This window comes from Colossoma macropomum, unplaced genomic scaffold, assembly GCF_904425465.1.
Source record: "Colossoma macropomum unplaced genomic scaffold, Colossoma_macropomum, whole genome shotgun sequence".
NCBI classification, from domain to species: domain Eukaryota; kingdom Metazoa; phylum Chordata; class Actinopteri; order Characiformes; family Serrasalmidae; genus Colossoma; species Colossoma macropomum.
In genome coordinates, this window is record NW_023495303.1 from 555,553 (window position 1) to 572,536 (window position 16,984).

The 16,984-nt window shown below is 40.2% G+C and overlaps 1 protein-coding gene across 1 annotated transcript in view; it reads left to right on the plus strand.

Annotated features, from left to right (window-relative positions):
* cntnap5b (contactin associated protein family member 5b) overlaps window positions 1-16,984 on the plus strand; it is a 97,385-nt gene that overhangs the window by 69,433 nt on the left and 10,968 nt on the right. Inside the window, 5 exon segments of the mRNA XM_036562045.1 lie at window positions 811-967; window positions 1,597-1,724; window positions 3,171-3,341; window positions 6,600-6,818; window positions 9,577-9,816. Coding sequence (XP_036417938.1) covers window positions 811-967; window positions 1,597-1,724; window positions 3,171-3,341; window positions 6,600-6,818; window positions 9,577-9,816 — 915 coding nt within the window.

The window sequence follows — 16,984 nt, forward strand, 5'->3', positions numbered from 1 at the left end:
GGCTGGTCGGTGTTTATAGAGAGTCTTTGTGTTTATATCTCTACTTCAGTAAAATCAGTGGAATCAGTTCAGTAAATATGTCTGAAATGGCACAACATCTGCAGCTAATGAGCTCCTTTCTCTTTAGAACCATCCAAATCAACCCAATGATCTAATCTTAGACGTCCTCTCAGCGTTCAAGTGGCAGATGGTCCAAACGTCTCTGTAACCTCAGACAGTACAGCGAGCGAGGCTTCCTCCAGAAAAGCAGAGGGAAGTGAAAACGTTCTGCAGGAAAGTGAGGCTCTCTGCAGTCAGTAAGTGGAGCTAAAGCTGGGAGATAATGAGCGAGGCTGCAGTAATTGCCTTACACATGAAGAACAACTGGAATTCTCATCTGCAGGCTGACCGAGAGGACCAGACTAGCTGCTAATGAACTGAATGCTTCCACTCACTGGCCACTTTATTGGAAACACCTTCCTTGTGCTTCCACTCACTGGCCACTTTATTGGAAACACCCACATTGTGCCTCTGCTCACTGGCCACTTTATTAGAAACATCTATCTTGTAGTTCCACTCACTGGCCACTTTATTAGAAACGCCCACCTTGTGCTTCCACTAACTGGCTACTCAAAACCCACCCAAAAGCATTCATACAAGAGAGGCTCTGTGGTCAGAAGTCGACCATTGATGAAGGACTGGAGGATGGCTAACACAAACATCAACAGATGAGCAACAGTCTCTAACTGTACACCAGCGAGCTGTTTTCTAAAAAAGTGGACACTGATACATATGACCGTTTTCTGTTTATGTTTGTGTTTTTTGTTTCAGATGGAACCCCCTTGTCCTGGTGGTTGGATAGAGGAGGTGAGAGGAGAACGTACTGGGGTGGTTTCCTGCCCGGAGTTCAGCAGTGCTCCTGCAGCCTGGCAGAAAACTGCATCGACATGAACTACTTCTGCAACTGTGACGCAGACAGGAACTCATGGTAAAAGCTCTGAGCTGTGGATCCACTGGCATGTTCCATTTCAGTAAGACAGCTTATTATTTAAGAAAGGAGCAGTCACAATTACACTGACACACAGGACATTCATTCAGTTATTCGTTCAGCCTAATGAGAAACTGTAGAACAGACTCGGTTTATATCACAATACCTACATTTAGAGTCGGTTATTCATTCAGCCTAATGAGAAACTGTAGAACAGACTCTGTTTATATCACAATACCTACATTTAGAGTCGGTTATTCATTCAGCCTAATGAGAAACTGTAGAACAGACTCAGTTTATATCACAATACCTACATTTAGAGTCGGTTATTCATTCAGCCTAATGAGAAACTGTAGAACAGACTCAGTTTATATCCCAATACCTACATTTAGAGTCAGTTATTCATTCAGCCTAATGAGAAACTGTAGAACAGACTCAGTTTATATCACAATACCTACATTTAGAGTCGGTTATTCATTCAGCCTAATGAGAAACTATAGAACAGACTCGGTTTATATCACAATACCTACATTTAGAGTCAGTTATTCATTCAGCCTAATGAGAAACTGTAGAACAGACTCAGTTTATATCATTTAGAGTGAGTTATTAATTTTGAATTGTGCTTTCAGGGAGAATGATACTGGACTGTTGTCCTATAAGGATCACCTGCCAGTAACGGAGATTGTGGTTGGAGATACGAATCGGACGGGTTCAGAAGCTGTTTACAAAGTCGGATCTCTACAGTGCTATGGCGACAGTAAGAGAACACATTTATCCTCCTTGTAAAGCCTGTGATGCCTTAAATGACGTCTTTATCATTAGCAAGCTGTAAAATGTTTCTTGGAGCTTTTTATGTCTCTTATAGTTTATTAATATCTGATGTCCAGACATTGTCCTTACGTAACTGCCTGGCAGGCTGCTCTTAAAATGCAACTCATGTTTTCTTCAGACTTTTCTCTTTCCTCCCGTCGGCTAGGGCATAGTGACCTGCAGCAATATGGGAAATCAAATGTGCTATAAATGTGCAGCAGAATTTTTGTCCACTAGGGGCAGAAAGAGTGCAAAAAAGAATCCCTGAAAAGTGCACTGTCAGATGTGGACAATTCCAGAGCTTCAAAATTTATATGACCTCTTAAAACGTCTCAAAATACTGTTCTTAAACTCAACAGCACTGAGCTCAAGCAGCTGACTGAGGATCTAAAACTAAACATACTCATATGAAGCAGGAGAAGACTACAAAAGATTTCTAAACACTTCCTGTTTACAATTTTCAATGTCTGAGATGCCATTAAAGACAAGATCTGGAAGACGAAGAAAAGGCTCTGCAAAATACTGACGGTAGACTGGTCAGGTATGCAAAGCAAAACCCCCACCCCACTGCCAGGGACCTACAGGAAGTTTTGGCTGGCGCAAGAATAGTGATGCACTGGCCTACTGTGCAGTGTCGTTGTACAAATATCATCAATATGAAAGTGAGATCAGAAGGTAGCTGTGCCATACGCCCGTCCCCCAGGCCCTGATGATGGCCGTGAGAGCCAGCAGTAAGGCAGGGCCCAAACCCTGAGTGAGGACAAAACCCTACAAGGATGGCGAGAGAGTGGAAAAACGAGGGAGTGGTGGATGGTCCTGTGAGTCCCAACCCCGGCCTCCTGGGTGCCGCCTCCTGTTCCGCAGTGAGGCTGCTTGACTACAACTCACGTTTGACCCAGGCAGCCGAGCTGGGGAGCGGGGCGCAACAAGACAATGATCCAAACATACATCAAAATCAACCTTGACCTACTTCAAGAAACCAAAGAATAAGGTTTTGGAATGGTCGTCTCCATCCTCAGTCTTTTATTGCATGCAAGATGACATGAATATTTCTGAACTAGAAGAATTGTGCAAAGAAAAGTGGTGAAAAATTGCTAAATCAAGAATGTAAGATTGTTAGCTGGCTACAGGAAACTAATACTTGTGCACACATGTTTTTCTACTGTGTTAAATTCAGTAAAAAATTAGAATTATCCATAAAATTTTGCAGGAATGCCATGTTTACTTTAACTGTTTTACGTGGTGGTAACTTCTTATCACTTAGACAATCGTTAAAACATGCAGTTTCACCAGGAGTCCCCAAACTTCACTTAAGCCTGTAGTGTACACTGCCATCTGGTGGCTGGGATCTCAGTGGACAGCATTAATTAGCATTTTGTTCTTCATCTTATAGGGTTTCTGTGGAATTCGGCATCGTTCTATCAGGAGTCATCCTACCTCCACTTCCCCACTTTGCAGGCTGAGCTCAGCGTGGACATCTCCTTTTACTTTAAAACCACAGCGCCTTCTGGAGTGTTCCTGGAGAATCTCGGAGTCAAAGACTTCATCCGGGTGGAACTGAGCGGTGCGTAAATTTTACATTTGTATTGACAGCTGTAATCTGTGAGTTAGTGCTCAGATAGTGTAGGACCCAAACAATGAATGGGGGAATGTTCAACATCCTGAAACATTAAGAAACCATATAGGAGTCATTCTACTGATACTTATTCTATCTTAATCAGTACACACTGCAACACCTTGCAACACCTTAGCAACCACCTGGTGTGCAATGACCTAGCAACACCTTAGCAACCACCCATGTTACAATGGCCTAGCAACACCTTAGTGACCACCTGGGATGCAGTGGCCTAGAAACATCTTAGTAACCACCTGGGTAGCAATGACCTAGCAACACCTGAGCAACTACCTGGTATTCAATAGAATGACAAAGCAACACTTTAGCAACCACCTGGGATTCCATAGCAATGACCAAGTAACACCTTACCAGCCACCTGGGATTCCATAGCAATAACTTAGCAACACCATAGCAACCACTTGGGTTGTAATGGCCTAGCAACATCTTAACAACTACCTGGGTTGCAGTGGCCTAGCAACACCTTAGCAACCACCTGGAATTCCATAGCAATGACAGAGCAACACCTTAGCAACCACCTGGGATTCCATAGCAATGACCAAGCAACACCTTACCAGCCACCTGGGATTCCATAGCAATAACTTAGCAACACCTTAGCAGCCACTTGGGTTGCAGTGGCCTAGCAACACCTTAGCAACCACCTGCGATACCATAGCCCATCAAGATCTTAGCAACTACCTAACACCCACCAAGGAATGTCCTAACAACAACCTGGAATACCATAGCAATCTCACTGCAACACCATAGCAACTACTGGGAATTATTATATGAACCCAATTAATTTCTCAAAAGCAATCATCAGTGTTCTGCATATGCTTTAACTTGTTAGTGATGTTAGTCAGCTTTGTTAAGCCAACTTACACTTTTGTAGTTAAACATTAATTTCTTCCTAGTCAATTTTAACGAAGTATTGAATTTGCTTTTTTAGCGTACAGAAAAATATGACTGAATATCAAAAGTCACGTGCCAAGATTAGAGATTAGATTAGAGATTACTGAAGAACTCCACATGGTTTGACACATCCAGATGCTAATTGGTGGCATATAAGCTTCTCTTACTAGCTACAATAGCCTCGTCGCTCCAGTGCTCAAACTGAAGAAGCTTTAGACACCAAAAACGGCTGATGAATTACATTTACAGACTCCACTGCATCCTTAGAGGCACATGAAATGTTTGCACAACTGGTTAATGGATTCAACAGCTTCATAAATGAGTTGTAAATGTGAACTGAAAGTGGTCGTACAGAGTCAAATAGGAAAACCGTTTCATTTCAAATTTAATTTGCCGGAAAACAGAACCAAAACATCAAGGACTGTGTCTCCGTCCAATTACTCAGGCGCTGTGCTGTGTTATTAACAGCTGTGGCAGGAGCTGGAAACAATGGCTCTGTCAGAGGGATGAAACATTGTTGCGCTGTGTTGGATTGTGTAGTAGTGAAAGGATCTGCCAGGTGCCTGCTGAGTTCAAGGATAACCTGACTTACAGGAAAACACTGGAGAAGTTAATAAGGCTTTCCTGTAGAGACGCACGCTGAGATCTCATGGACTGACGAACGCAGATGAAGTTGTTCGTTTGGGGCGGTGGGGGCACTTAGATGATTATGCGAATTGGAGTCCAATTTACACTGTTTCTGTTATTTTATGACATGATGTTATCTAACGATGTCAAGTAGCTAAAACTGATTGGATCTGTTCATGTTATGCAGTTTATAGGACTTTTGTGCTATGCTAATTGGTTGGGGCCAAGTTGTTAGCTACATTAGCCTTGTAGCTCCAGTACTACTTCAGACAACATGTCTTGGCTTCTTGACTAAACTCAAAAAATCATTCTTTATCTAAAATTAGATGGAAAGGATTTCTAATAATGGAATTGAACTTAATTTACTAAAATTAGTGAAACTTGTCATCATCTATCACATTTCAGTCTTAACGGACCAGAAGGAGGTTTAAAAGTGGTCACTGCCTGGTCAGTTTAGCACCAAACTCAGCAATAGAGGATGGAAATGCTGTCTTATAGACAACAATTGCAAGGCTACACACTTAAAAAGATGGTTCTTCAAGGGTTCTTTAGTAAAGAAAATGGTTCTATGTAGAACCATGAAAACTCAAAGAACCATTTACATCATGAAAGGGTTCTATATGGGGTTTTATGTAGAATGTTTCTGAAAAGGGTTCTATTTTGCATCAAGAAGGGTTCTTCTATTGTAACATGCCTGACATCGTATCAATAGAAGAACACTTTTTGGTGCTATATAGAACCATTTTCAAAAAAGGTTCTATATAGAACCATCTACAGCACATTCTTAATCAATCTGAAGAATCTTTTCACAATGCAAAAAACCCAGAAAGGGTTCTTTGAATGTTCATGGTCCTTTATAGAACCATTTTCTTTACTAAAGAACTCTTGGAGAACCTTCATTTTCAAGTGTGTAGAAAACTAACCAAAATGTAGAATGTAAGTAAAAACCACAGAGCCTACACTCTTAAAAAAAGATGGTTCTTTCGTAAGACAGTGGCTCCATATAGATACATGAACACTCAAGGAACATGGAGAACATGCTGTATATGGTTCAATATAGAACCTTTCTGAAAATGGTTCTATATAGCACCAAAAAGTGTTGTTTTGATGTCATGCTTGTATACAATAGAAGAAATTTTTTCAGTGCTATACAGAAGCATATACAACAACAATTTCACCATGCAAAGAACTATTTAAGCATGCAAAATGGTTCTCTGGCTTCACGGTTCCATATAAAACTTTTACTAAAGAACCCTTGACGACCAAATAGAGTAAATAAAAAAAATGGCGAAAGACACACCCAATATGCAAATAAAGGGAGGCATTAGCCACTAACATCTTGTCTCTTCTGCCAGTTTCTCCAGCTTCTCCAACCAACAGACTGAACTAAGTTTCAATGCGTGGATTCAAAAGATCTCATTTAAACTCGCAAAATATTCAGAAAAGTTTCAAAACATATGAGTAAGGTGGGAAAGCTCCTATTCTATGTACAACAGACCTCATTTATTGAGATAAACGTCTCAAGATTCCTGACTGAATGACATCATTTTCATCTGTTTGACTCAATGAACTTCAACTAATTTAACATATATTTAAAAGTGTACATTTGGGGTGTAAATCTGAAATTTTCACTGAACTATCCCTTTAAACCTCTTCCCGACCCCCACTCAGGTCCGTCAGTGGTGATGTTTGCGTTTGAGGTGGGGAACGGGCCGGTGGTGCTGACAGTGAAGTCCCACGTCCCGCTGAACGATAAGCAGTGGCACTACGTCCGAGCGGAGAGGAACGTGAAGGAGGCGTCGCTGCAGGTGGACCAGCTGCCCCTGCGCTTCCTGGAGGCGCCGTCCGACGGCCACAACCGCCTGCAGCTCAACAGCCAGCTGTTTATCGGTAGGCCACGCCCACTCACTTTTCTTCGTACTCCAGTGTGCTTTATGATAGGTCAACATCACTTCCAGTCTATTGTCCAGTCCGGCGTGCAGGTGATTGGACAGTATTACTGTACCTAAGAACTACCAAAACACTAATCTAGACTAAGCGTAGCACAGGTTAATGTCCTTTTCAAGAGAAATCTGAGCTTGTTCATCTGTTAACATGCTAATAATACATTAATAATGCATTAACAATGCCTTAATAACACATTAACTACTCTTTTAAAGTTTGACCTGTTGATCTATAGTACCTTATTAGTAAAAAGGTTCTATGTAGTCCTGAAAAAAGGTTCTTGCTGCAACTCTTTTTGGTGCTATGTCAAATGTTCTTTGAAGGACCCTATATAACTGGGTTTCAATCATTGAGTAGAACCATTCGACCATGCAAAAAATCATTTAGGCGCTCAAAGGGTTCTTTGAGTGTTCATGGTTCTATATAGACTCATTGCCTTTACTAAAGAACACTTAAAGAACCATTTTTTAAGAGTGTAGCACAGGCTGATTGTAGCACTCTTGTTCAAATACAGCTTTTAAATGGCATTTAATGCAAAACATTGAGCAGCTTCAGCAGACCAGGCTGGACAGACGTTCATAGGAGAACCACGGAGCAACCAAGCTAACAAAAGCAGCAGCTTGGTGGAGCTCCAGTTCCCCTCGAGAACCTTCACAGTAACAAGAGTTGATGACCGAGAGATACAGTCGCAGAGGAGCTGAACCACTGACTGTATATTCTGCACATATTAATGCACAATTACTGTTTATTTGCTTAATTTAATCTAATGAAGTTAAATGCGGCCTGTGCAAAAGTGACGGCACCATAATTTGCAGAAAAGCTCATTTATTTTCACTTAGAAAATCAGCAAGATGTGTCATTTGACTGGCGGTGCTCAAACGTCTGCACATGACTGTATATCGCTGTTGTCGGGAGAAAACCTCGTATCTCCAAAATGATAACTTTACAGGAGAAGGAAAAAATATACCTTACTTTTAACGTAAGTCAATGGAACCAGACATCTTTCCAAGTCGTTTTGGGCCATTTTGTTTGGGCTGTTCATCATGAAATTTACACACAATGTAAAGAGCAACAGGCATTTTCAAATTATGTCAAAAACTGAAAAACGACAAAAATGGAGACACAAGGTTTTCCACCGACAGCAGCAATATATGGCATAGCAGTCTGCAGATTTAGTCCTGGTACTGGAACTCTTAAAGAACCTTCATTTTTCAGTGTGTAGGCATCTGACCAAAATGTAGGATGTAAGTAAGAACCCAAGAGCCTCAATCCTTAAAAGATGGTTCTTTAGGTGTTCTTTAATAGAGACAGTGGTTATAAATAGATCAATGAACGCATTCTGCATGCTGAAATGGTTCTTTGAAATTGGTCTTCAGATTGATGGAGAACGTGTTGCATATGGTTCTACACAGAAACGTTTTGAAAATGGTACATACAGCACCAAAAAGGTTCTCCTTTTGTTACAATGTCAAGCTTGTATATGATAGAAGAACTTTTTGATGCTATAAAGAACCACATACAACACATTTTGCATAAATCTGAAGAACCATTTCACCATGCAAAGAAGCATTAAAGCATAATCTATATCTATATAGAACATTGTCTTTACTAAAGAACCCTTGAAGAACCATCTTTTTTAGGTGTGTAGGAGGAAAGACACAACACAGAGACCCAATATGCAAATAAAGGGAGCCAGTAGCCAATAATATCTTGTCTCTTCTGCCAGTTTCTCCAGGTTTAACAACATCATTCTCATATATTCTCACCTATTTAACTCAATGAACTTTGACTGATTTGATATATAATGACGTTATTTCTTGTTATGATTTGCAGAAAAGTTCATTTATTTTCAGCAAGATGTGTCATTTGACTGGCGGTGCTCAAACTTCTGCACATGACTGTATATATAGCATAGCGGCCTTCAGGTTTAGTCCTGGTATCAATAGCAAAAAGTCAACAGGCAGCTGTTTACTAATAGGCTTTGCTGTGATCTGCAGTGCAAACGTCAGAATATAATCACCGCTAAGTGTAATTATGATGCATCATATTGTCAAATATTCATCTGGAATTAGTTGCTCTTTTTATATCTCTTCATTACGTCTTGCTTGTGGGACAGACTGATCTAATTTTCAACAGCTGTGCTTTGCAGACTGTGAATTAAGATTAGATTTGTCTTGAATCATTTCCTTCACAGATATTCTTCCTTTCTTCTTTCATTATCACACTATTTCTTTCCAATATCGCAAAGAGAACTGATTCTGGGGCTGTTTATTTATTTATCTTCTTTTAAAAGCTACAATTACTGTTTCCCCTCTAAAATGTGTCAAGGAAACGTTTTTGTTATGTCACAGTGACTGGACTTTGCTGAACTAAAATTGCTGAAATCATTATAAGCCTCTAAGAGGTGTTTTAAAATTACACTGGGCTGATAAAATCTGATAGAATCATGTATGAAAATGAGCTTTGTAGACTAAAGTTTCAACACTTAGAGCTCACAAATTCACTGTGGACATATTTACACAGTATTTGTATTGTCTAGAGGCTACTAGTGCAGCCTTTTCATTTATTCATGTTAACTACCATGTTATTACCTAGTAATAAATCACAAATGGCTGTTTATTACTGCACAATTACCATTTCTCTTTGTGAATAAGTTGTCATTGTGCTCTGAGCGAGTCAGACTGTGTTTTTTTTTGCCCTGTAGGTGGAACCGCCTCCAGGCAGAGGGGATTTCTGGGATGTATCAGGGCATTAAATATAAACGGAATGACCCTAGACCTTGATGAGCGTGCAAAGATGACTCCAGGGGTCAGCTCGGGCTGTCCGGGTCACTGCAGCAGCCAGAACCAACTGTGCCACAACCGCGGCCGCTGTATCGAGAAGAGCAGTGGATACGTGTGTGACTGTACGCACTCAGCGTATGGAGGACCTCACTGCCAGAAAGGTATGCTATCATATCGCTAAGATTGCAGATTGTAAATACAAGCTAACGGAGGCTTTAAGTATTCCACTAATGTAACTAAAGGGATAATTCACTCAGCTAACGACACAGCCCACGACTGGGTAGTCATGGAGGTTAGGGAACCAGCTTTGTGACCGGAAGGTCGCTGGTTCGATTCCCAAAACCGACAGTATGTGACTGAGGTGCCCTTGAGCAAGACACCTAACCCCTTAACTGCTCCCCGGGTGCTGTGGATAGGGCTGCCCACCGCTCTGGGCAAGTATGCTCACTGCCCCCTAGTGTGTGTCTTCACTAGTGTGTATGTGGTGTTCCACTGTATGGATGGGTTAAATTGCGGAGGTGAAATTTCCCCATTGTGGGACTAATAAGGGTCACTCAATCTTAATCTAATCATAACATTGTGGAGAATGAATTTGAGCTAGCAAGGCTTTATACTTTTAGCTTATGGAATACCTCACTGGGAGAAAGGTGCATTACTGAAGGTGAAGTTTTGAAGTTTCCAAAGATGGATTGGGGTTTTGAAGCGTTAACAACGTTGACATACTTTATCAAATTGTTAGATTAAAAATGATCAATAATATGGGTTCCTAAGTGGTTGCTATGGTATTCCATGTGGTTGCCAGCGTTTAAGTGGCTAGTCACTGTTTTATCTCATAGTTGTTGCTAGGTGGTTGATATCATGTTGCATGTGGTTGCTAGGGTGTTGCTGGGCAGTTGCTATTGTATTCCAGGAGGTTGCTAGGGCATTTCTAGGTGTCTCTTTGGTGGTTACTATGGTGTTGGTAAGTCATATTTCTAGGTGATTACTAAAGTGTTTATAAGGTGTAGTTGACCAAAAGTTCCACTAATTGGTTCAGGTCTTTCCAAAGTGGCCATAGCTAATAAAGCTATTATTAAACAGTAATAACACACACCTATCATATTAAGCTTTAGACATAGTTATGTCTAGTGAAGTGTCATGTGCTAGTCTTATAACAGTTATTTCTGACTCATAGAGCATTGCAACAAGTGTAAGACACAGATTTTAAACTTAAATATAAAACATTTGTGTTTGTAACTGCAAGAGATGTTTTATTACTATATTAGTTTGATGAAACATTATTGTTTTGTTTTGCAAAAAAGTTTAAACAAACAGTAAAAGTCAAAAATGCAGAGTTGAATCTATTGAAATAGAATGTTAATCTGTTGTAAATGTAGATCATTGTTATAACTACGTAATTAATATGCACTCTCAGCAATGTAATTAATTCAGTGGTTATGAAATATAAACTGGACAATGATAATAACTCTAGACTTCTGAGAGTTAGGAACTAACAACACTTAAAACAAACACTTCAAACTGTAATAGATACTATAATAGAAATACAGAGTGATTCAAAAAGATTAATCCGATGTCAAAATGATTTATTTCACTTGTAAATCATTACAGATCAATGCAGTGAACTGTAAATGGTTTGAATGAGCATAAAGTTTATTATGTAATTGTTCAAGGTCTCAGTATGAACCTCCTCCAGCTGTACAGACAACATCAACGCCATAGTCAAACTCATCCCATACTCGATTGAGCATGTCGGGTGTCGCTGCACTCACGGCTCTTTCAGTGCGATTTCGGAGATCATCCAGTGTTGTGGAACCAACGACGAACGCTCTGAGCTGTTGGAGCTTCACTGCCCATGAAAATCACGCTGCACAGTTATGACTGATTCACTCTTATTGAAGTGGAGAACGCAGAACGCTTTCTGATCAGGGGTCTCATCTCCTCTCAGACTGAAGGGAGCCATCTTCCACTGACAGTGAGAAACTCTATGACCCCCTCTTTCAATTGGATTGTGATTGGTTCCTAGGCACCTCACGGTTGTAAAAATATGGGAAATCGAATGAATCTGTTTGAATCACCCTGTATTTTGTCTTATTGCATTTTTTATATTACAAATAAATATTATTTTAATGGTTTAAAATGATGGTAAATTGAGTAAACACAGACTATGCTTGCTTATAAAACACAAGTTTTGGTCAGACTTCCACAATTCAGGTTCCACAAGATAATCCACTAACATCCTCTATTAAAGCTCTCTGCCTCCACTTAGACTGTTCAGACTCTATCTATCCAGTCCACCGTGCAAGTCCTGCAGTTATTTAATCTTAGTTAATCATAGTTCTGTAGCTCCAGTTCTGGACTATTTTGGTCTTTCCTCTGCTCTAAACAGATTCAACTGATTAAGCTCGAGCTGAAGAAACACTAAAATCCCCAGTGCTCCAGGACTGAGGCTGGGAAGTGGACCCTAAATTTCTGTTGTGAACGAAGTGTGAACCACCACGCGTCTTATTTAGCACAAATCATTCTGGGGCTGAATCTCAAACGGCTCCCTGCTCCCTACATAGTGCACTACGTAGGAGTTTAAATTCTAGAGGATTCTAGAGCCCAACAGAGCAAAATACAGTTAAGAAACAGTCATTTGGGACTCAGCCACATCCACACTCCATAAATGATGCACTGTTTGGCTGTAGAGGCTAGAATTTCATAACTTTCATAGCTAGAACACTATTTAGGGAGTACGGAGCCGTTTGGGATTCAGCCTGGGTTTGACGCGACTTCTGACTGAAACCTAAACATCTGAAGCGTGTAAGACATTCAAGTTAGGTTCTTCAGACTTTAATACTGCAGTTTTACTGTTAATAGTACTGGAAGTGCTTTAATTCAAGCCTGTGATATTAATGATGGAGCTGTTTAGGCTGTTGGCTCTTTTAGGCTGTTAGCTAGCTGATCAGCCTGGTTCTAGTTAAGAACATAAGTTGTCAGCCCCTCAGTTTAAACAAAAATACAGGTTCTTACTTCATCATTATACTCGGTGCTCCATGTGAGCAGCATTAGAGTCAAAGATTATTCATTAACAGCACAAGGCTTCTGCATGTCGTGTTGTGGGCATATTATGGATTTTACAATGGCTTCAAACGCAGCTCAGCCAATCAGATTCAAGGACTGGAGCTATCCATTTTATAATATGCATTTAAGGTGTTGTTGAAAATTCTCCAGGCTTGCACACTGCTGATTCGTGACTGCATCCTGATAAGCCTTTAAGAGGTTTAGTGAAATTACATTGGGCTGATATGATCTCATGTTAATCAAATCGTTCGAGTATATCTATTTGAACACTGTTATTACAGAGCAATGAAGTGGAACTGCAAAGATATCAAAAAGAGCTTTACTTTCATCTCTGTTGACTGTAGTTGGCTTTGTTTGCAAATTCAGATTGAAATCCATGTGGTTGTACATAAATATTTACACTATTTTTTTCCCACAGACTAAAAGAACACTTATTACAGCCCTACTAAGGTTTTTCACATTAATGACTATGTAATGACATAGTCATAAACTGCTTATTACATAATAATTACTACAGATTTCGACCAATAAGCTGTCAGTGAGCTCTGAATGCTTTACATACACTAAGATGAACAATGCACACATAAAAAACACTGACCTAAAAGCAGTTCTAAAAAGGAGGCATGGAAACCGGGACAATAATATCAAAAATTTTGGTTATATTTCCTACTTTTGAGATGCTTTCACTTATCAAAATATCATTTACAGTGTAAGAGCACCAGTTTTTTATCTCTCCTCTGTCCTTTGCCATTAGATACCTTTAATCCCCTCTGTAGCATCTGAAACGCTACAGCAGTGTTCACATTTTTTTTCATTACACATGACAAATGGCTTGAATTCCACACATCCACCGTACAGAAACACTTAGATCATACAGCATGTATGGAATTTAAAGTGTCTGTTCTGAAATGTCAGGTGGGTGACCTGGATTTTGAACGGCCCATATTCTACTTTCTCTACATTTTATTTCAGTTTTTTTTACCCTGAGGTCCACTTGAAACGCTTGTGTGCTTAAACAAGCCAAGGTTTATTATCACCTGAGCATTTTCCAACCTCTCGTTATCCTGATTAAACAGGCCACTTTTGTTACTACCTCTTAAAGACTGATATATGCAAATAAGCTGTGTTCTGATTGGCTGGCCTACATTGTTCCTTGGTGTGAATGGGTGGGGCTAAAATGCTGTAGGTTGAACAGATGGAAATATTTAAATGTGTCATGTTTTTTGTGGAATCGCAAACACAATTAATTAAAAATGGGCTATTTTTGAAGTTTCTGAAGACGGATTGGAGAGTTTCAAAGCGTTTACAATGTTGACACCCTTAATCAGATTGTTAACAGTAATCAATGATATGGTTTCCTTGGTGGTTGCTGTGGTATTCCATATGGTTGCAGCTGTAAGTAGAAGGTTGCTGTTTTATCTCATGGTTGATATGGTGCATTTCCAGGTGGTCCTTAGATGGTTAGTAGGTTGTTGCTAGGGTATTGCTAAGTGGTTACTATGGTATTCCTAAATAGTTGCTGAAGTTTCCAAGGAGGTTGCTAAGATGTTACCAGGTGGTTGCTGTAGTGTTTTTTGTCATTGTTAGGGGTGTTGTTATCCCAAGTGACTGGTAAGGTGTTGCAAAGGTATTCAAGATGGTAGCTAGGTTGTTGCTAGGGTATTGTTAGATGGAAACTATGGTGTTCCTTAGTGGTTGCCAAGGTATCCAAGGTGGTTGCTAAGATGTTACTAGGTGGTTGCTATAGCAATTTTGGTCATTGCCAGGGTGTTGTTATCCCAAGTGATTAGTAAGGTGTTGCAAAGGTATTCAAGATGGTTGCTAGGTTGTTGCTAGGGTATTGTTAGATGGCAACTATAGTGTTCCTTAGTGGTTGCTAAGGTATCCAAGGTGGTTGCTAAGATGTTACCAGGTAGTTGCTGTAGTGGTTTTGGTTATTGCTAGGATGTTGTTATCCAAAGTGCTTGGTAAGGGGTTGGTAAGGTATTCCTGGTGGTTGCTAGGTCGTTGCTAGGGTATTGCTAGGTGGTTACTATGGTGTTCCTTAGTGGTTGCTAAGATGTTACCAGGTGGTTGCTGTAGCGTTTTTTGTCATTGCTAGGGTGTTGTTATCCAATGTGACTGGTAAGTTGTTGCAAAGGTATTCAAGATGGTTGCTAGGGTATTGTTAAGTGGTTGCTAAGATGTTACTAGGTGTCATACCTAGGTCTTACAAAGTTCAGTGGTTCTATCACACAAGCTGTAAGTGTAGCATTGACAGATTCCAGTGTGGAATAATAATAATTTGAAAAGGAAAAGCAGTATTATTAGTCGTCTATCCTTTCTCTCTCTCTCCTTCCATCTCTCCAGTCCTTACCTTCTTTCCCTCTGTCTAAATGAGGCATCTTTTACTTTAAGCACAACTTTCCCCCAGAAGGTTGTGACCTCACTGGTCCCTGTGGAATTTCACTGTCTATCATGTCATTGTGCTACATTGCCATCAGGGCAGCCTTATCTGTGTGTACTCTGTGATATGTCAGGCCTCTGTGCCACTCAAACCTCCTTAATCAGACAGTGACTGTGCTTTCAGCTCCTCTTTATTGGGCCCTAGAGGCCTGCACTTTCAGTTCTCCTAATGTAATGAGTGAATGAATTTGGTGATGTGAGAAAAGCATCCAGCGCCTGCCTGGAATAATTTAGCATGTGTTTAAAGAGCCCAAATCATAGAAAGACACTTCTTCCTTAAAAAATGGCTCTTCAAAACATACCATTTATTTCTAAGACCATACATCCAACCAAGCTGCAAAAACAGCCCATTTCAAATTCATTGTTTTTGTGATGTCACGAAAACCAATTCGTTTACATAATATCTGCCAATTCTACAGTTAGTTCTGGCCACACCAGCTGCTAAGCAACGACTCTGACAGCTGTAGGAGACGCTCAAGCCATTTGAACGTTTTTACTTCCTACTCTGCCACAAACAGAAAATGGACACTTTTAAGATCACATTTGACCGACAGCCAATTTGGTCAGACTCTGAAGATGAAACGACACTAAATTCCCAAACTGTCATCACCACTGAGCAGCTTTTCAGTTGGCAGCTGTGGCAGAAGAACAGCTAAACAACCTGGAATCAGCCAGAAATGAACCCAACACCATTCGCCAAACTAAATGGGCTGTAAGATGCTTTACAGACTGGCTGGAACAAAACAACATTAATACTGATCTGGCAAAAACTGACAAAACTGAGCTGAACTTGATATTGCGGCAGTTTTATGGCTCAGTCTGTACTTCAAAAGGTGAGGCTTACAGCAAACTGTGCAGCGAGTGGGCGGAGTTCATTACTCTGACGTAGCAACAAGCTGATCGTTAAGCAACTATAATTTGGTGAAGGAACTGCGAACATTAAAACATATTAAACGCCGCATTCACGGCCCAGTTTATTAATTTATTACTTTATTTATTTAACTGTTGTATAAAAGCAACAGAACACTCAAGGTCCTGTGTTATCGCGAATAACATCACGGCTGTGATGATCTACAGTGACTAAATCAGACTGCTTTTGAAGGAAACACAACAGCGTAATCAGAACAGAGCGCCATAAACAGCCTGTTTAGTGCTAAGCCATAAAGTGAGGTCAAGTAAAAATGAATTATGACTGTTGTTGGTATATAACACTACACAAACTTTATAAGTGGATCTCAGGGGGGAAAAATAAAATACAAGACAAATGTAGGATGTGGGTCTTATAAATTCTGTCTGGCTTTATTTGGGACTTGCTCTCTATTTTGTCCCAGTGGTGTGCTGATAAGCAAGGGTGTAGTTTTGGTTTCAGAAGCTGCTGGGTGGAGTAGTTGAGACCCATGCCCCCCCCAACATGCACATAAAAAAATATTATTTTCTTTATTTTAACCTATATGGCAACTAATTGTTCTTGATAGTTTTTTGAAAAAAGGGGTTTAGTGTAACCATAAATGGAATATAACCACAAAGAGGTATGAAGCATAAACACAAGGCATCTTTTCAGGATATGGTATCCATGGAAATGGGTGTAGAGCAACCATGGAAATAGGTGCAGAGTAACCATGGAAATGGGTGTAGAGCAACCATGGAAATAGGTGCAGAATAACAATAGAAATGGGTGTAGAGTAACCATGGCAATGGTTGTAAAGCAACCATTGGAAATGAGTGTAGAGTAACCGTAGAAAATGGTGTAGAGCGAGAATGGACATGGGTGTAGTAACTTGGGAAATTGGTATAGAGTAACCATAGAAATGGGTGTAGAGT